The sequence below is a fragment of the Pseudonaja textilis genome, chromosome 8 (assembly GCF_049901715.1).
Source record: "Pseudonaja textilis isolate UNSWEBS1 chromosome 8, rPseTex1.2, whole genome shotgun sequence".
NCBI classification, from domain to species: Eukaryota; Metazoa; Chordata; class Lepidosauria; order Squamata; family Elapidae; genus Pseudonaja; species Pseudonaja textilis.
Window position 1 is genome coordinate 18,729,658 of NC_141997.1, and position 20,661 is coordinate 18,750,318.

General features: G+C 36.8%; 1 protein-coding gene across 4 annotated transcripts in view; it reads left to right on the plus strand.

The window, feature by feature from the left end:
* GABRB3 (gamma-aminobutyric acid type A receptor subunit beta3) overlaps positions 1-20,661 on the plus strand; it is a 242,476-nt gene that overhangs the window by 193,638 nt on the left and 28,177 nt on the right. For all 4 annotated transcript variants that reach the window (XM_087938444.1, XM_087938442.1, XM_087938443.1 and 1 more), the window contains 2 exons: positions 4,948-5,168; positions 16,485-16,567. In XM_087938444.1, coding sequence (XP_087794570.1) covers positions 4,948-5,168; positions 16,485-16,567 — 304 coding nt within the window. The remainder of the gene's footprint in view (positions 1-4,947; positions 5,169-16,484; positions 16,568-20,661) is intronic.

Below are 20,661 nucleotides of genomic sequence, written 5' to 3' on the forward strand. Positions count from 1 at the left end.
GCCTTGGAGAAATTTAAAATGCTTGTCTGTTAAGTGCTGTGTGTGTGTGTGTGTGTGTGTGTGCGTGTGTGCGTGTGTGTGTGTGAGAGAGAGAGAGAAAGAAAGAGAAAGGAAAGAAAAGGAAAGGAAAGAAAGAAAGAAAGAAAGAAAGAAAGAAAGAAAAAGAAAGAAAGAAAGAAAGAAAGAAAGAAAGAAAAAGAAAGAAAGAAAGAATAGGAAGAGAGAGAGATAAAACTCTGTGCTATTATTTTTAATTGTTCCATTATTTATCATGTGTTAATATTTTACACTGTCCCTACACCTAGAGTGATTTTTCTGCCTTTCTTTTGCCCAGGGCTACCACATATTTTTCAGGTTTACATGCATTCAATAGTCCAGAGCATAAAATACACATGTGTTTAACAAGAGTTGAAAGGGGCCTTGGAGGTCTTCTAGTCCAACCCCCAGCTCAGGCAAGAAAACTGAGGATGCCAAACTCTGAGTAGAAATCCTGGGAAATGTATCAGAATAATACTTAGAAGGGACCTTGGGATGAACTTTATACCATGTCAGAGAAATGGCTGTCCAGTCTTTTCTGAAAAACTTCCAGCGATTGAGCACCCAGAACTTCTGGAGACAGGCAGTTCCACTGGTTAATTGTTCTCATTGTCTGGAAGTTTCTCCTTAGTTTTAGGTTGCTTCTCTCTGTTCAGTTTCCATCCATTGCTTCTTTGGAAAATACACACACACCGGCTTCCTTTCTGGCAGCCCCTTAAAAGCCCGTTGCCTATCACACTCTTGAGTAAAGCATGTGAGCCATTTCCTTCTTTCAGTGGTCCATGAAAGTACATCTATAGTATGTAGATAATAAAGTCAAAAAATGTGAACAACATTTTTACAGAACTATAGATAAGCTGAGGCTGAGTGACAAGGAATGGCTGGGAGGGGAGGGGCCAGGTGAGGCACCTCTTGATGTGAGTGACATTGAGTTGGCCACGCCCAGTCACATGACCACCAAACCATACCCACCCAGTCACATGACCACCAAGCACTCCCACCCAGTCACATGACCACCAAGCCACACCTACCCACCCACATGAGCACAAGCCACGCCTACCAAATAAGCCACACCCACAGAACTGGTAGTAAAAAAATTGGAATTCCACCACTGCCTGATTCCACCCTGCTTACACGCCTGCTTCATCTGTTTCATTCTAGTCTCATACTATCTTCCTTATTGGGAAAATGTATAATTCAACTCAGTATGATTTACTTCCTGAGTTCAAAGATACTGGATTATTTTCTGAGACTAGGGAGAGTTCAAACCTTCTAGCCAATCAAGAGGTTCACTATGAGCTTAACTATTTTATTAGAAATTTACAGGTTAAAATGGGAATCCAGACCATAAACTATGGCTTACTTCTGTTTAGCTGGTATATGAGTTTCAGGAAATAATGGCTATTCTGCTTTCAGTTGTTAAATACCAATTTAAAATTTGTGTGACACAAATCTTCATGCTACAAATAATTGATATATTGTACCTTATTTAATGAATTTGTATTGTGTCTCTCTGCCAAAGGCATTAAAAATTACTACTGTGCTTTACTAATCACTACACATTCTTTACTAATGAATAGATATTAATAATATTGTCCTATGAGGCAACATTGTTACATGCCTCTGATGGAAAGAGATCATTTTATATCTTTCAATATTATTGGCAGTTTCTTCATTTAAATTATTTCTAAGTTTGAATTTGAAGACTTGGTTTCTTAAGATAATAGTAACTGCAGTATGGGATCTAATCAATTAATGATTATCTAATCATTCATTTCTGTCTGTTCCTATGAATGGAAATTAATTTTCTGTGTTATTATGGTCAGTTTGTCTTCAAATGTCAAAATGAAGTTGTTCTGCTTTTAGTTGCTATGTTAGTTAGTTTCCTTTTATTTTAGAATAGAATAGAATTCTTTACTGGCCAAGTGTGGTTGGACACACAAGGAATTTGTCTTGGTGTAAATACTCTTGGTATACATAAAAGAAAAGATACATTCATCAAGAATCATAAGGTACAACACTTAATAATAGTCATAGGGTATAATAAGCAGTCAAATCATACTAGGAAACAGTCAATATAAATTGTAAGGATACAAGCGGCAAAGTTACAGTCATACAGTCACAAGTGGGAGGGGATGGGTGATAAGGAATGATGAAAAGATTAACAATAATAGTAGTGCAGACTTTGTAATAGTTGAACAGTATTGAGGGAATTATTTGTTTAGCACAGTGATGGCTTTCGGGAAAAAACTGTCCTTGTGTCTAGTTGTTCTCGTGGGCAGTGCTCTGTAGCGTCGTTCTGAGCGAAGGAGTTGAAACAGTTTATGTCCAGGATGTGAGGGGTCTGTAAATATTTTCCCCTCTTTTTGACTCTTGCAGTATACTGGTCCTCAACTGAAGACAGATTGGTAGTAATTGTTTTTTGTGCTGTCCTAATTATCCTCTGATGTCTGTGTCTGTCCTGTTGGATTGCAGAACCAAATCAGATAGTTATAGAGGTGCAGACTCAATAATTCCTCTGTAGAACTGTATCAGCAGCTCCTTGGGCAGTTTGAGCTTTCTGAGTTGGTGCAGAAAGAACATCTTTGTTGTGCTTTTTTGATGACGTTTTTGATGTTGTGTCCATTTTAGGTCATGTGATATAGTAGAACCTAGAAATTTGAAGGTCTCTACTGTTGATACTGTGTTGTCTAGTATTATAAGAGGTGGTAGTATGGGAAGGTTTCTTCTAAAGTCTACCACCATTTCTACGGTTTTGAGTGTGTTCAGTTCCAGATTGTTCCAGTTACACCACAAGGCAAGTTGTACAACCTCCTGTCTGTATGCGGATTCGCTGTTGTCTCAAATGAGACCAATCACTGTTGTGTCATCTGCAAACTTCAGTATTTTAACAGATAGATCATTTGAGATGCAGTCATTGGTATAGAGAGAGAAGTGGAGAAAGCACACAGCCTTGGGGGGGGTGTGTGCTAATTGTACAGGTATCAGATGTGATTCTGCCTAGCTTCACCTGCTGCTCCCTGACTGTTAGGAAGCTTTTGATCCACTTACAAGCGTGTTCAGGTACCTCTAGTTGGTTTAATTTACTTAGAAGAATGTCTGGAATGATGGTATTGAATGCTGAATTGAAGTCTACAAAGAGGACCCTTGCATAGGTATTTGGATATTCAAGGTGTTGTAGGATGTAACGCAGAGCCATATTAAGAGCACCATCTGTCGATCTATTTGCTTGGTATGCAAACTGCATGGGATCTAACAGCAGATCCATGATGGTGGGACAGCACAAGCCTTTCAAAGATTTTCATAACTACAGATGTTAGAGCAACTGGTCTGTAGTCATTCAGTTCCTTGATGGAGGGCTTCTTTGGCACTGGGATGATAGTAGAGCGTTTGAAGCAGGAAGGAACATAGCACATCTCTAGTGATCAATTGGAGATTCGGGTGAAGATGGGGGCCAATTGATCAGCACAGATTTTTAAGCAAGAAGGAGTTATCTTGTGTGGCCCTGGTGCTTTTCCTAGCTTTTGTCTGTGAAATAGATCTTGCACTTCTTTTTCTGTGATCACCAGAGGTTGTGAATCCAATGGGTTGGGGCCAGTTGTAGGAGGCTTGGCTGTTGTTGATGTGTTTGAGATGGGGGTTGTAGGTGGCTGTAGTTTCCTTTCAAACCTGCAGTAAAACACATTCAGGTCATCTGCTAGTTGTTTATTTCCTTCTGCCTGGGAAGGAGGTTTGCTGTAGTTATTTGAAATGACTACTTGCTTGATATAAGAATCTATTACTTTCTGCTTATACTCACCAAATACATTTTCAATAATATATTTATGTATACACCAAAAAGAAATATAGGCTTTAGAATAGCAGCTTTTCTTATGTGGTGGCAGATAATTTACAAGAACATGCAAAGTTTTTCAAAGATAGCCAAGCATACATTCTGATTCAAACAAACCAAGTCAATAATTTGGGCAGAATTTATGATGGTTACAATAAGGCAGACCTTATATAGATAAGAATGTGTGCATTCTTTATTTTCCAATTTGGTTTATAGAATGGCATATGTAAAAAAAAAAAAACCTGTTTATCTACTAGTTCCAATTCTGTAGTACAGCATTAGAATTCTGTTTTCAGTTGTTGAGTGGGAAAGGGTTTTTTTTTTTAAATTTCTGGACCAGACTTCTCTAAATAGGAAATTTGATATATAACTCAATATATATCTTCTTTTACAACAACAACAGCTTTTGGTTTAATCAAATTACAAATATTGTACTATAATTTCTTATCTAGTATTATGCATTTATACCTGTGGGTTTTAGTAATTTAGTTTTTTAAAGTCACTTATTACAAGTCAATAAAAATACTTTCCAGTTTTATTACTTTTAAAACCAAGCTTTAATTAAGACATCACTAGTAAAGAGTGCATTTATTCCTAACTTCCACATCAGAAAATTGTGGAAAACACCAGGGGGCATATTGTCCTTTTGATGATGCACCTAATAGAAACTCTTCATGAGCACTGGGAAAGTAAAATATAACTGCTGTAGCTCTGAACGGTAATGACATTTACTTCCCATGAAAGATAGCTTTTCTTCTAAAGTATTGGGCATATTTTTGTGAAGTTGTTTCTTCTTTTAGTTATAAAAATCTAAAAACCAAAACCAAAATGCTGCATCAACATTAGTTCAGCTGTTGCTAGTGGGTTATTTCAATCCAGAGATGTTTCACTGAAGCTTATATAATATTAGGCAAAGAGGCCTTTAGGAAGAAAAATGCTATACATATAAAAATAAATACATATTAATTTTTTATTTGAAACAACCTAACTAACTACATCTAAGATTATATTAAAGTTGATTCTAGAAGTTCAATACATAACCAAGACTTAACTTCAGTTTTTCTTCTTCTCTTCACCAGGATTACACATTAACGATGTATTTTCAACAATACTGGCGAGATAAAAGACTAGTTTATGCTGGGATTCCTCTCAACCTTACACTCGATAACAGAGTAGCAGATCAACTATGGGTGCCTGATACTTATTTTCTGAATGACAAGAAATCATTTGTGCACGGTGTTACTGTTAAGAATCGAATGATTCGCCTGCATCCAGATGGCACAGTATTATACGGCCTCAGGTTTGTAGCTATGTAATCAAGAATTATTCACTGTTGTATGATATATTGATCATCTCTGGGTGTTGGTGTGGGTACAAGGTTGTTACATTAAATATTAGATTAGAACATAATATGCATAACATATTATGCATTTCATTGCTTTTTAAAAAGATGTCTCTAGAAACTAAGTAGCATTGTCAATGTTTAATTTTTCAATTGCCAATGAATGTATTGTTCAGAATAAAAGTTACACAAGAGCTGAAAATTTGATTAGACATAGAAACTATGCAAAAAAAGAGTCATTTTCTTTTTCTAAGCATAGTAGAAAAACTGTGCCCCTATATGGTTTCTATGTGCATGTGTGAAAAAGAGACTTGGTATTTATGAGAGGCAGCAGGCAATTTTGTCTATTTTTAACTCTGATCCTGTTTGTTGGTAATACAGGTCCTGGAAAATGGCCTGTATTGACAGAAAAAAGAGTTTTCTCTTCTAGTTTACATAGCAAGGCCTGCATTAATTAGAGCTTCCATATCTATGCTCTAAATGTGGACAACCAAATAGATGGCAGCTAGGAGATAGAATTTTATGTAACTATGGTAATTGTCTGGATGTTTCAAGTCTAAAATATTGTGACTCTTCTCAGTAAAGAGTTTTGTTTTATTATTATTTATTAAATATACAGTATACGTAAGCTATCTCACTCTGTAAAGCAACTCTGGTTGGCTTAGAATTAAAACCATAATTAATATGGTTTAATATTTATTATAAAATATTAAACATTACATACAGAGATCAATGGAAAACAAGATTGCTACAGTGGTGGCATCTTTTCTGTTAGTCCATCAACCACCTCGAACATAGAATCCCCCATCAGGCTGCAAAGCTAACCCACAGAATCAGGCTTTTAAGGCTTTTCCCGAAGGGCAGCTCCTTTTGATATAAATTTCATTCATTCTTTCCTTAATTGAAATAAAAGCTTCTGTTGGTTTGGAATTGCCCATTATTAATATGAAGGATCAGTATAAAAACAACTTCAGTTTCAGCTTAATGGTTGCTTCCCTCATAAACATTGATAATTTTGGAATTAAGTAGTAGCACATTTCAGAGAATTAGCCTCAATTTATTTCATGAAATTTGGAGAGTAATTCTTCAAGTGACTAAGTTTAAATGTTAAATTCTTCAAGAACAAAGTTTATCTAGGAAAATTTTGTTTTAATATTTTCGTTTTCAAAACCTTTCTCTGCTTATACATTCAACGAGGTCTACATTTGTTCTTGGAAAAGTAGGCTGCATGTGGAATTCATATGAACAAACCTAGAGTTTCACGAGCAGAGCAAATGAGTGCCAAAGTCTTCGCCTCTACAACCAATTTCATGGAAAATGCATTGGGAAGGCAGGAACATCACTGTGCCACCCTATTTAGTAGGAACAATATGAACAAGTAAAATGATTCCTATATGCCTTTCTTCCTGTAGGCACTACATTATTCCAGCTTATTTTACACCAGCATTGTGACTTGATAATAATGTAAATATAGGAGTTCATTCTGTTCTATGGGAATAATGTAATTTCTATCTGTTGGGATTCGTCATCTCAGCAGGAGAACTTTTGAATATTAGACTTATATTGATTACTACTGGAACATTACTACTTTGCTATACATTGTAAGGTAGCTTAATTAATCAAAAGGGTTCCAGACTTTCCCCTTACTCTGTACTGAGAATGGGGGAAACTGGGTTTAAGAATGAGGAAGTCTCTCTATTTATTTGTAGTTCATGCAGCCCACTGTCCTTGCCGTTGCAACCCTTGGCAAATATTTTGCAACATTTCACTAAGGAAAACTTTATAAACTACTTTCTAATGCTGAATCAAGCAATTTAATATTTTGTATACAGTTTTACCTCTGCAGAGGTTCAGGCAGCATATTTTCCCAATCTCTGCTGCATAGTTGAATGTGGGAGTTTTTATCTTGAAAATATGTACCATGTTATTAGTTTTCCATTTTGTTTTGTTTTTCCCTGATTTTTTTTTCCACTTAACTGTATTTGCTTTGGTGAGTTAGACATATCCATTTCCAGTTCTGGTTAAGACAGTGATGAAAAATGTATCATGATGCCACAGTTCTGGTTCCAGTCTTTACTTGCATTGCAATGTTGCACATAAGTACATCAGGTTCCTATCATGACATTATGTCATGGATTTCATCATATGGCAGCCACCCACCTCTTCCTGAAAATAATAATGGACTTAAGTGGTGCTCAACTTGAAAGACATTGTATAAACAATTTAGAATAAATGTTAACATTGGTTTAAGATATATGGATACAAAAGCATGTTAACTAGAAATTCTTTCTAGAATTTAGGCATAGGGTGAGGATATTATGTTAGCCTGCTATTGAATTAGAGTTGTTATCTGACAGAAAAATGACCCCTGACAAGACCATTTTTTTTCTTGTATTAATTCCATTATATAATTTTTAGGCCAACAAATTATACAGAGTGATGTATGAATTGGACCTGTAGAAATCAGTCAAGCATATTGTCTTCCTATCTATCTTGGACAATACTTCTATTAATTGACTTAAATTCACAAAGTAGCTTTGGATTTTCACAAAGCTTGCATAAATTTCTATGGGCAAACATTCAGTTGGCTGAAAAATCATAGGCCATTTCTAAACAAGTGATTTGGAGCAGTGGTGGGATTCAAATTTTTTTACTACCAGTTCTGTGGGTGTGGCTTGGTGGGCATGGCTATGTGGTCATGTGGCTGAGGGGAAAAGACAGAAACTCACTTTCTAGAGAAGGGGATTGGACCAGATGACCTCCAGGTACCTTCCAGCCCTGGATTTCTGTGCTGCTTCAAAGCATCCTCTGAAGCTGCATCTAGTGCCATGGTTTATGGTCCTTCCTTTCTCTCCTTTTTCCCTCTCCCCTCCCTCCGTCCCTCTCTTTTTTTCTTTTTCTTTTTTTCTTTTTCTTTTTCTTTCTCCCCCCCTTTCTTTCTCGCATCCCTCCCTCTTTCTTTCTTTCTCTTTCTTTCTTTCTTTCTTCTGCAGCCCCAGTTTTCGCCTAGTAGGCCTCAGGGAAGCACTGAAAAAATAAACATTTTGAAGCAAGCGGGGTGATCAGCTGTGCCATATGATTTAAATTAGCTAGAAAGGAAGAAATCCAATGATTTCCTGCTTTCTAGCTAATCTAAATCATGCAGCACAGCTGATGGTCACCCAGCTGATAGTCGGAAATACCAGTTTAGGCAAACTGGTAGCAGTTTTTATTACCGGTTTGGCACCACTGATTTGGAGATATAATTTCAATTTTAAGTAGGATTTTTAAATATATATTTTTCAAGCCATACCATACTAACACCCTGTTTTTCATTAGCCCTCTGTACCATATGAAATTAACTACATTTATTATAAAATTTAGAAATTGTGGCTTGTGATTTCCCCACTATATTTGCGAATTCTATTCATGTACATGTATTATTGGAAGTCAGACATACTACACCAAAAAAACAACAGCATTCCAGAATGGTTTTGTGTTATTTTATTTACCAATAATTCATTCTAAACACGTAAATACAGGAATGTATTTATAGAAAAGTGTAACAATCACATTATTATAGTTAATAAGTTAAAGCTATTATTTAACTATAATTCACTTGGGGATAATTGTTGCTATGATGTATGTAAAATAAAATTAAAAACATATCTTTCTTACTCAGCACTCGGCAAGGGAAGAATTCTATTCTGTTTAAAATATGTTTCCCAATATATTATTGTTTTCTTTCTATCCAAACCACTTTTAACGTAATGGAACTCTATGACATATTACACCTGAAGTTTCAGGTATTTTATTGTCTTTTATGCCCATGCTGGTTTAACAACTAAGATGCTTTTGTTCCCCCTCAAATTCACATTCTTCTTCCTCAATAAAAGTGTAATTTGTTATTCTTTTTGTCATTGAAATTGGTTCTGCAAAGTACAAGTCAGACTTTCTTAGCTTATTTTGTTTATCTTATCTTACTTTATTTTAGCATATTTTTTTGGAGGTGATCAATTAAATTACCTCCACTCTCCGCTCATAACTGGCAATTACAGAGATTTGATGGCTGGCCAGTAGATTAGTAAAATAAAAAGTAGAATAGTCATCTTGGCCATTTTTAGGATACCCAAGACACTTTTTAATTTGATGGAGTCCATGACTAAACGTAGTCTACAACATTTATTTACTTTTGAAAGTTCACACCTCTGGGATTTCAGGACTAAAGAATTGAAATATCTGATAATGTCACATCAAGAGTTGCAAATTTTAAAATGTTAAACTGGTTTCAATAGATTTGAGATTACAGTTGATTAAAACTGTATTTCAAGTTTATAGAAGTCCACAAAAAAACATACAATTTCCTTTGTTGGAGATATAAAAATATTACAGATACATTAACTTATACGATGTGGTCTTGTGAATCACTTGCATTTTTTTGAATATTATTCTCTCTCTCTGTGTGTGTGTGTGTGTGTGTCTGTGTGTGTGTGATATTCCATATAATATTTATATGGGAATCCCACAGTAATAAAGATATTATTTATTTATTTATTTAATATTCATATTTCTAGACCACCTCTTTCCCTCAAGAAGCAGTCTGGGTAATGAGTTAATATTTTATTGAATTGTATTTTAGAATCTAAAACCTGAGTATCTTTGAAGAATCATTATTATACCAAAGGGTTGCCTAAAATTATTTGGAGAAATTGAAAAACTGACATTATTCCACGTACTAAAGATTGGATTATGGAAATAAGCAATTTTTCTATTTTTGAAAAGAATGTTTATTCTAAAGTAATTAGAAAATGAAACATTATGTTTATCTTTGGCATGGATTTAATGATATCTTAAAAAATTGAGTATTATGTTGTTTTTTCCTATTGAATAATAAGAGATTATTATAATATATTTTTTATAAACCAGAATGATGCATTTTTAAAATTACTTTGCCCATTGGTTTAATGTGCTGTGATTTGGGGCATGATTATTATTTGATTATTTAATGTCTCTTCTAAGTTACAGTTGTTGCTGTTATACTGTAAACAGGCATTCTCTTTATGCTAAACATGCCTGAGCACCTTGCCTAGAGAATTATTCATGCATTGACAGATGTTTACTAAAAATATCCTGAAGTCATAGACCAGCTGTGAAGCTATTCCAGTTTTTATAAATTTATCCATTCATCCATATTCTGTAATGTAAATTCTTCAGAAATATTTAACCCTTCCTTGTGTCAATCCAATTCATCTTCCACTTACTTATGCTTTGTTGATATTCATCAGTCTCTGTATACTCATTCAATAAAACTGTTTACCCTGAAATTAGTTATTAAAATTGTCAATAAAATCGATGGGAATATTATGATCCACCTACAGATTAATACATTTCTCATCCTATAAACACAATTGCTAGATAAGTAATTATGTAGCTTTAAAGCAGCCAATCTCAACTTTTTCAGCCTAGACCTCTAGGTTTCATGAAAGGTCATTAGGTAATCAGCAAGATGTACTGATTTAAATAAAAATCAGCTGGCTATTAAATTTTTACATGTCATGACACAGTTTAATGACACACTAAAGTACCATAAATTGTAGATATAATTATTATTTCAAGGATTCCTCCAGAGGCAAAACAATTTTTTTGTTGAAAAAGGTTGACTTATTCAAAGTCCCAAATATACTTTAGGTTTATTTTTTTGCATGTGCAGGTTTAGGAACATTTATTATAAGTTACTTGTCCCAGCTTCTGCCAACCTAGTAGTTCGAAAGCATGTAAAAATGCAAGTAGAAAAATAGGGACCACTTTGGTGGGAAGGTAACAGCATTCTGTGCACCTTTGGCATTTATTCATGCTGGCCACATGACCAAGGAGACATCTTCAGACACTGCTGGCTCTTCGGCTTTGTAATGGAGATAATCACCGTCCCCTAGAGCAGTGGCCCCCAACCTTTTTTGTGCCGCGGCCCGGTACCAGCATCACAAAATCATCTGCGGCCCGGTACCGGCATCAGCATGCATGGCAAGGCAAGCCGAGCGACCAGCCAGCCAGCTGTCCCCCGCTTCTCCCCGCCACCTTCAACTTCTCCTTTGTACCTGTGTTGATGGGCTTCACGATGGCTTCGGGACGGTCGCTCGGCTCGCCTTGCCTTGGGTGCTGAAAGAATCCTCGCGCCTTAGTTTCATTCGAAGCCGCCCCCCCCCCGATGAAACTAAGGCGCGAGGATTCTTTCAGCACCCAAATGCCGCTTTCTACCCAGAAAAGCTCACTGGAAGCACTTTTTCATCAAAACAAGATGGCAGCACCCAGCAAACTGGCGGCCCAGTAGAAATTGTTCCACGGACCAGTACCGGTCTGGGGACCGATGGTTGGGGACCCCTGCCCTAGAGCCAGAAATGACTAGCACGTATGTGCGAGGAGAACCTTTACCTTTACTAAATGTCATATAAATCAAAATATACCCGTCCATATTATTCTAAAATTAGAGTAAATGAATTTATAATCTACCAGAGTTGCTTGACAATGAGATGAATGACATATAAATTTAATAAATAAATAAAATAAATAACTGTTACTACTAAATCAACCAGAATCAATTTGCCTTCAATTTATCTCCAGTTAATAGAAGGAAAGGTACCGTACCTGAAGAAAATTATCTTCCCTGAAGAACTATAAATATGTTGTTAAACACATGATTTTCAACTCAAAAGTTAAGTCTTTAGTATTTTCAGTTAAAAGAGAGAAAGAGCTGAGCTGATCCGCTGCTGTGTAAATAACTTTGATTAAAAGAAGAACTAGTAAATGAGGTATATTGCTGTTAATTATCGATATTTCCTCTTTGCCACTTTATATAACTGAGTAATTGTCTTTTCCATATATTTCCTAAAAGTTTCATCTTTTTTAAAACTGCCTGCTTAAAATTTAAAATATAATGTCAAAATCACAGCTTATTAAAGGAAACTTCCAAACAGCTCATTGATGCTAGTACTCAATCCTCTCAGCATGACACTGTCAGAACTTGTGCAGACAACCATTTCAGGCCAAAAGGTTGTAGTCCAGGAGTAAGTAGTACTAATGTAATGGTCATAGCTTTTAAATGCCTCTATTGTGTGTAACGCCAGGACAATAAAGTACATCTGTAGCTTCCTTGCACCAGCAACCCTAAATAAAATGGTCACCGTTTCATATATTCTTTTCTCCATAAGGAATAATTAATGCAAAGTTCTTTTATAGTGTTTCTGACATTAATACCTTGCTCTTTGGTGCATAGAGAATTTACAAGTAGCTTGTTCAATTTTGTTTACAGTTGATAATTCAATAAAGGTGTTGTAACACTTCAGTTCTCCAAAGACTCCTTCAAAGTAGGCAGGCGTGCAAACATTGCACCTCTCTGCAACACTTACAAAAGGATGTACCTGGTTTGAAATCTTTCATATCTATGTTCTCCAGGGACTTTTCAGAGACTGATCCCATGCACAGGTCTAAAATCTGCTGATAATCACCACTAAAGTTAATTTTATATATCCTTAATAGCACTAATGAACATTTGCTGTTCGATACAGTTATCCTAATTCATTGCCCAGACATTTTCACTTTCACTTTTCATTTTTGTGAAAGTATAATCGTAAGAAGACCATTCATGTACATAGAATTTGCTATTGAGATGACAATTTTTGAAATCAGCTCAACAACATTTATATTTCATGCTACATTCTCAGGTTCATGATGCACAAAACTATTCAAATGATAGTGAATAGCAGGAAAGAGGAGGGGAATTGTTCTCCCTACTCTACATTTTTGTAATTACAATCCAAATTAGAGTAGCATGTTTATTATTTGTGGTGGAAAAAAAATCACACCAACATCAGTGAAAATGGGACACACTTGGGCCTTAATATGGATAATAAGTAAAGAAGGTTAAAGTGTACCTAATTTACATTATGACTCTAGGCATAAAAGAGTATTCCATAGCTTCAATTGACTATTGTGGTTTATATTACATTATATTAATTATACCATACTATACTAGTATAGTGATTACTATTCATTGGACTAATAATATTACATTGAATTTGACCATTTGGTTCAGTTACCCTCATATGAATGTAATTGTCCTACTGATTTAATTTTGACTCAAATCTTCACCTTGATTTGCAAACATACTTCCATTTTAAAATTTCAGTTCTTTGCATTTCATTGATTTTCATTAGATATCTACAAAAGGCCTCACATTTTACTTTTCTTAACAGAATTAGATTATATTGGCAGGAAAGGAGACTCTTCTTAATATAAAACCTGACAAATTCTGAGTATCAAATGCAGGGTTTTATTTTATGTAACCTATGTGTTTAAAACTGTCAGCAACAGCCTTATATTTAAAACTGAATGAAATGTATAGACATAGTTATATTTGAAATTGAATGGAATCTTTTTACCTAAAATAAAAAGAAACATATGGTTGTCTTTTATAAGAATATCAGTCCTGCAAAGTTTCATACAGGTAGGTTAAAGACTTTTACTGGAAAGTTAAAGACCTTTTTCAATTTGCACATTAAATTTGAAAATGTTTAGAAGAACTGATGTAATGGTTTTGGTAGAAAAAGATGTTCATTTGGGAAAATATATAATATATTTGGGGGTTCTTTTTACTCTGTAGGGTTTCTTTTTATTATTTTTGCTATGAAAATTAAGTAATTTTCTAATTCAAGAAAGGTGCCAATTTTTGAAAGGTAAGGTTCACAATTTAGGAAGGGAATGTTAAATTTTAAAATATTTATTTTTATTTTTCTTATGTGTCTCTGTTCCATTATCTAACAGAAAGAACAAATGGGGATTAGAAAGACATAGAAAAACTTTGGCAGACGTTTCCAGAATATATTGAATCTTAGGTCTACCAGATTTCATATATAATGAAGATTATTGAATGGTAGCAATGTTCTGCAATATATCATTTTAATAATCCTTTTTCAAAGTACTGAGCTTAGAAAGTTGTGGTATAAAGCAGGGGTGGTATTCAGCAGGTTCTGACCAGTTCTGGAGAACCGGTAGCGGAAATTTTGAGAACTTTGGAGAACTGGCAAATACCACTTCTGACTGGCCCTGCCCCCACCTATTCTCTGCCTCCCGAGTCCCAGCTGATCGGCTGGAGCTTCTTTTTTTGCCTGCACAGGAGAACGGAGCTGGAAAGCAGGTTAGTGGGGTGGGGAGGGAATGGGGATTTTACAGGATCCTTCCACTGTCTTGCGCACCAAGCCACGCCCACAGGACTGGTAGTAAAAAAATTTGAATCCAACCACCGGTATAAAGGTATGCACTATGGCTGAAAAATAAAACTGCAAGTTGCCAAATTACAGTACCACATCTACTTACTCTTTTTCCTACCTTAGAGTCCTTATATGTCAAAATGGGGAAGATTCAGATGGGTGCTGATTGTAAGAAGTCGATTCCAATTTAGACATTGTCTGTTTCTTCCAAATGAGCCAGATTTGGATCTGAACCCAAGATTCACCTATGTGAATTATGTAATAGTTTAGCAGCTTTTTTCTTTTACCCAGATAAACTTAACAAACAAAAATCATTATAGCAACAGCAGCAAGCAAAGGTACTTTTAAAAAAATAAAAATCTATATGATGTGGCCTTCTCAGCTGACATAAGAATAGAGATATAAAATCATATAAGACAAATATAACTGTGGCTACTGATTGGCTCGAGGTTGACTCATGCTTCCATCCTCCCAAGACTGGTAAAATGAGGACCCAGATTGTCAGGGGCAATGTGCTGCCATTTGTAAACTGTTCAGTGCTGTAAAGCATTATGGAGTGGTATATAAGTCTAAATACTATTCCTATTGCTGTTACTACTTAACCTCTGTAATACTAATCATATTTTATCATTTGTATTTACCCTATAATATTTTGATCCTTATACCGTTTTTAACAGCAGTATAGACATGTTCATTTCAGGCCAGGGTTTTCAACCTTGTTTTTAAGATGTATTGCAGATTTGGACTTCTGTTCCAAGAATTCTGAGAGTTAAAGTCCAGACTTCTTAAAGTTACCAAGATTTTGAAACACTGCTTCAGGTTATGCATCATTTCAGATTCAAATCCAGTTCTTTAAGGCACCTAAGTTTTTCCCCAGGTTCTATAATTGCCCATACAATTTGAGTAAAAATACTTTTCAGTGAGGTTCTCTAAGGACTGCTGCTTCTCCAGTCATGCTTCACTTGCTGTCAGTCTGCCATAAGCAACAAGAGAGAGAGGTAGGGGGAAAGGAATAGAAATTACTTGTGCCATCCTGTGAGAACCATTGGCCATTCCAAGGTCACCTCGTTAGAATGCAGCACGACCCAGCCTGCCAAGCCAGGGACTGGTACCAAAACATTTTGTTTAAATACAATTGGACAGCTCAAGATAAGCAAAGAGGAAACAGGGAAGAAAGGAAAAGTTAAACACATGTTTTGTGGATGAAAACCACAAATCCGGCTTTGCCTCGTAACCACTTTGGCTTTAGTAAAGTGTACTTTCTTTAACAATGGATCCAAGAGTCTTTCTTTTCTAACTGACCTACTTGGGACCATTGACAAGTTCAGACAAATACTATGTTCACTTCTTATTGATTTTGAAATCAAATTAATATACTGTCCTAGTTTCCACATAGCTTAAGCATTCCCGTTTCTCCTGTTTTCAGGAGACACAAACAGAAATAAACATCCCAACTTAGAACAATGTGATAACCGATAGTCTCAAGCAACATTTAATTTTCTCTATAGATCAATGAATCACTGATAGATGGTATGCATACTCAGCCTCATTTATAATTTATTTTTTTCAGATGTAGAAAAACTATCCTTCATTTGTTTTGTCTTTGATGATCCCATATTTATTTAAAATTGCTTAATTATGTTGTTTAGCTTGAAAATTTAATCTTGGTGTTTTTAGAATTTTTCGGTATAATTTTTTTAATGAAACCACTTTATTAACCTATTTGAAAAAAACAATATATATGGTATAAATAAATAGCTACTATTTAAAATACTAGCTAAAATAGTTTATTAGTACTTTTAGCTTTCTAAAATATTAACTTTTAGATAAAGCAAAGGAAAATATAGATAAAATAAAATGCATTGTATACATATTTCTTTTGTACTTATGCAGAAGGAAAAGCAATAAGCACTAGTAAATTAGTAGCTCTTACTATTATTGCCTCTTATTTTTATTTCTAAATATTTATTTAAATGTTTTATATCCTATTCCTTGTTTCTGTAATAATTCACTTTGTCGTGTTTTGTTTTAGAATCACAACTACTGCAGCTTGTATGATGGACTTGAGAAGATACCCATTAGATGAACAAAATTGTACATTGGAAATAGAAAGCTGTACGTATTTCTATTAATTTCAGGTATATGAAATATGTTGTGCAAAATAATTGTTTTAGTTTTATTACTAATATTGATTTAATTTCTCGTGCCCATTATATGCATAGAGTTCTTAATATTTCAAAATCATTCATGCTCACTTTGGATGCATTTCATATCATCAACTTCTGTTTTTTTAATCTCTGCAAGTTGCAATCTTTCAGTTGTCAGCAGCACTGTTTCGTAATTATTCTTATTTTTTTAAAAGAAATTTAAAGTATTCATATGAAATTACATTGACCCACTGGTGCTCAATAAAAAAATAAATATCAAATATCAAAAGAGGGGGTGATTGAAGCAATGTCTGGATCTGGACTCTGAAATACGTAATGACTTCCGCAATGATTATAGTTAACAAACATTCTGAAAAAGAAAAAGTAGCTGATACATCCAAGGAATTATATTAAAAACAATACAGAAATTCATATGCTCTAAGGCTCAAAGGCAACAAGGAATCATCTTCTATAAGTATTGACAGTGGGAAAGAAGAAAGAAAACACCAACAGGGAAAAATGGGAAAAAATAGATGCTAGTGAAGACTAACACTTTGGTAAAGAAGATAATTATATTTTCATTTATTCTGATATCATTGCTTGACCAATATGGTTTCCAGAACAATTTTCTAGTTAAACCACTTAAGAAAACAAACCTTTTCAAAATAAGGATGGATCATACTCTACAGGTTATTGAGAGGACAAAAGAGCAAAGGAGGCAGTCAACACTTAACAATGTTAAGAAGTCATTTTATTTAGTGTCGAGAGGCAGCAGAAGAAGCAGGTGTGCCAGACTCATTCAGGAAATTCAGTGTAAATAAGCACAAGTTAAGCTTGTTTTGCAGCGTGGGTAGCCCTGGGGTGAGTTTCCCCATCGAGTTTTGAACTTTGTCAAGAGAATTCTTTAGGGTCAGATTGGCTCTTTCTACTATGGCCTGCCCTTGAGAATTGTATGGAATGCCAAATTTGTGCAAAATGCCCCATTGTTTACAAAAGGTAGCAAAATTGGTACTAGTATAGGCGGGGCCATTATCAGTTTTTAATTCTGAGGACTTTCCCAGGCATGCAAATGACTGGATGCAGTGGTTAATGACATGTTTTGTGGTCTCTCCTCTTTGCGGGGAGGCCATGATGAACCCTGAGTATGCGTCCAGGGAAACATGGATATATTTCCATGGTGCAAAAGGCGCATACTGGGTTACATCCATTTGCCAAATTTGGCAGGCTTTTAAGCCTCTGGGATTTACTCCCATTGGCAGGGCAGGGGCTTGCTTGCTGCAAGTAGGGCATTGTTGAATAATCGCAGCAGCCTCTTGGGTGGTGATTTGGAATTCCTTCATAAGAGCCCTTTTATTTTGATGAAAATAGTTATGACTGTCCCAAGGGGTTAGGGGAGAAAGAGAGAAAGCAGATAGAATAGTAGCAGCGGATGCGGCTGTTAATTGCTGTAATGCAAGCAGTTTATTTGCTGGCAATGGCCATTGATCAACCCAAACAGGAATGTCCGTGGTTAAGGTCAAGCAAAGGGGAAGAGGGTGAGTCATTCTAGCTGCAATTTAGCACCAAATTGAGAGAGCAAGTCCCTTCCCCACAAATTCATGTGAAGGGGGAGGATGACGGGCTTTATTTGTGCAGTCCCTATGAGGTTTTCAGAAGTCACAGGGAGCCAAAACTTACTGATGCGAGCCGTTTGAATCCCTCCTACACCTCTTACCAATGGGGAGGTCTCTGTTTCTCAGTCTGTAGGCCACTCATCAGAGCGTATCACCGAGACGTCAGCACCAGAGTCCAGAAGACCGGTGATGCGGCGACCCTTGATTAAAGCCAAGAGTGTGGGCTTAGTTTTGGTGATAGATCTAGTGAGGGCAAGCACATCAGAGGGAAGTTGCGGTACCATGATCATTTTTGCTACGACATCACCCTTTTGTAACTTCATTGGAAGACTGGATAGCACAGAAAGGTTAATGGCTGAGAGTTTTGAGGAAGGATAAAGCAGATCGGGAACCACAGAGATTCCTTTGAGGAGGGCATGAGGGTGAGATTGTATAAGAGCAGTTTTATCGGAGGAGAAGGAGGCAGAAGGAGGAAGCTGTGCACTGACAGAGAGTGGTAGATGGGGAAAGGATATGAGCACATCTTCTGCCACTGATAATTCATACACAGTGGATGGTATATGGGCAGCCTTGGGAGAGGGGCTAGCTGCCGGCCCCTCTACTCGTTTCCTGAGGGTTCAGTTTTTGATTGACATTGATTAGCCCAGTGATAGCCTTTCTTACATTTCGGGCAGACTGTTTTGGTCGAACATCTCTACTGGCGGAAGGCTTTGCTGCCCCCCCGCCGGGGGCTCGGCATTGTGATTTAAAATGGCCAGGCTTCCCACAATTGTAACAATTACCAGATGGCTTATTACCTCTGGTGATAGCTGCAGCCATCATTTCGGAAGTGTATTGGTGTGTTCCCACCACCCTGCAGGCTTGTAGGAATTGGGCTAGAGTGGCATCTGGAGAATTAATCAAGGGAGTAAGCAAGGTTTTACAGTCTGCATTAGCGTTCTCATATGCCAATTTAAGAAGAATTTCCTGCCGAGCTGCCTCATTTGTAATTTGCCTTTGTAGGACCGTTTGGAGGCATTCAATAAAATTGGCATAGGGTTCATTGGAATTTTGTAGAATTTTTGCAAAAGATTGTGCGGAGGTATGAGGGTCATCCAAGCGAGAGAGAGCAAGCAGAGCGGCTTGTGCAGAAAGGTTAAGAGCATTAATAGGGCTATTATATTGAGCTGCGGGAGCAGCAAAGGCACCCTCTCCTGCCAGTTCATTTGCAGTAAGATTCGGATTTTGAGCTGCCAATAGGCAACAATGATGGAGAAACTCCGATTGCCATACAACAAATTGAGTCCCTGTTAGAGTCATATGAAAAAGGCTATGCCAATCAGCTGGGATCATTATATGGGCATTAGCCATCATTCTAAATAATCCCATTGTAAATGGAGCCTGAATACCATACATTTGTACAGCTTGTTTGATATCCTTGATTGATTTAACTGGGATGGGTTCCCAGTGCGGGATGTTTTGTCCCTGCGCGTTCTGCGCATAAACTAACGGGAATGCCGATGGGCAGTCAGAGTGATCTAACTCACCAGTTCTAACTCCTGCAGCAATGGCGGCATGAACCGCACCCATAGGAGGGGGTAAGGCAGGAGAGGAAGGTACAGAAGGGAGAACAAGAGAAGAAGAGGGATTGGGTGAGGGGGGTTCAGGAGAAGGGGGGGAGGTTTACCGACCTCATTTGCCTCCAGGGGGGCAGTCAGTTTAAGAGACAGAGGTGCCACAGCAGGGGGCAAGAGTTGTACAGCAGGATTCACATAGGGAGGGGGTCCAGAAAGGGGGCCAAGTAGGGGTTGCTCTAGAGAGGAGAGAGCCTCAAAAACCACCCTCCAAGCAATTAATATAGACGAAGGGGCCCTAGGACTTGCATGAAGGTATATTCCAATCTCCTTCCATACTGTAGTTTTGATACTGCCTTTAGCCGGATAAGAAGGGCAGTGTTGCCAAATGTATTCTAGGAGTTCCTCAATAGAGGTTTTGGGGAGGGGGGCATGAAGGGAGCCCCCCTTTTTAAAGGTAAAATTTTTTCGTTTGGTCAATTCTCTGATTTCCTGAATGTGAGCTGCCTGCTCCTTAGAGAATCTACCACCCATACTCACGAGGAATCCGTTGTCACCAGTGATTCAAGCGGATGAGGTGCACCAAGTCTATTCCAGACGATGAGAATGGGTGTGCCAAAGACATATCTCTTTTGAGTAGATCACGTCGGGGTCACCAGTTGTGGTGGTCTCTCATGAAAAGAAGACACTTCGCAAAGCTGTCTTGGGATGAGAGCGCAGAGAGAACTCCGAAACCCTCTTTCATTAGAAGCAATCTTTGTTAACGTAGCAATTTTGTTAACGTCCTATCACAAACGCATTACATCACACAACATGCACTGATCATTCGCATAAAGCATACAAGGCTGCAGAGTTTAAGTTTGCTACAGTTCTGGTTAAGAAATGGCAACAATTTG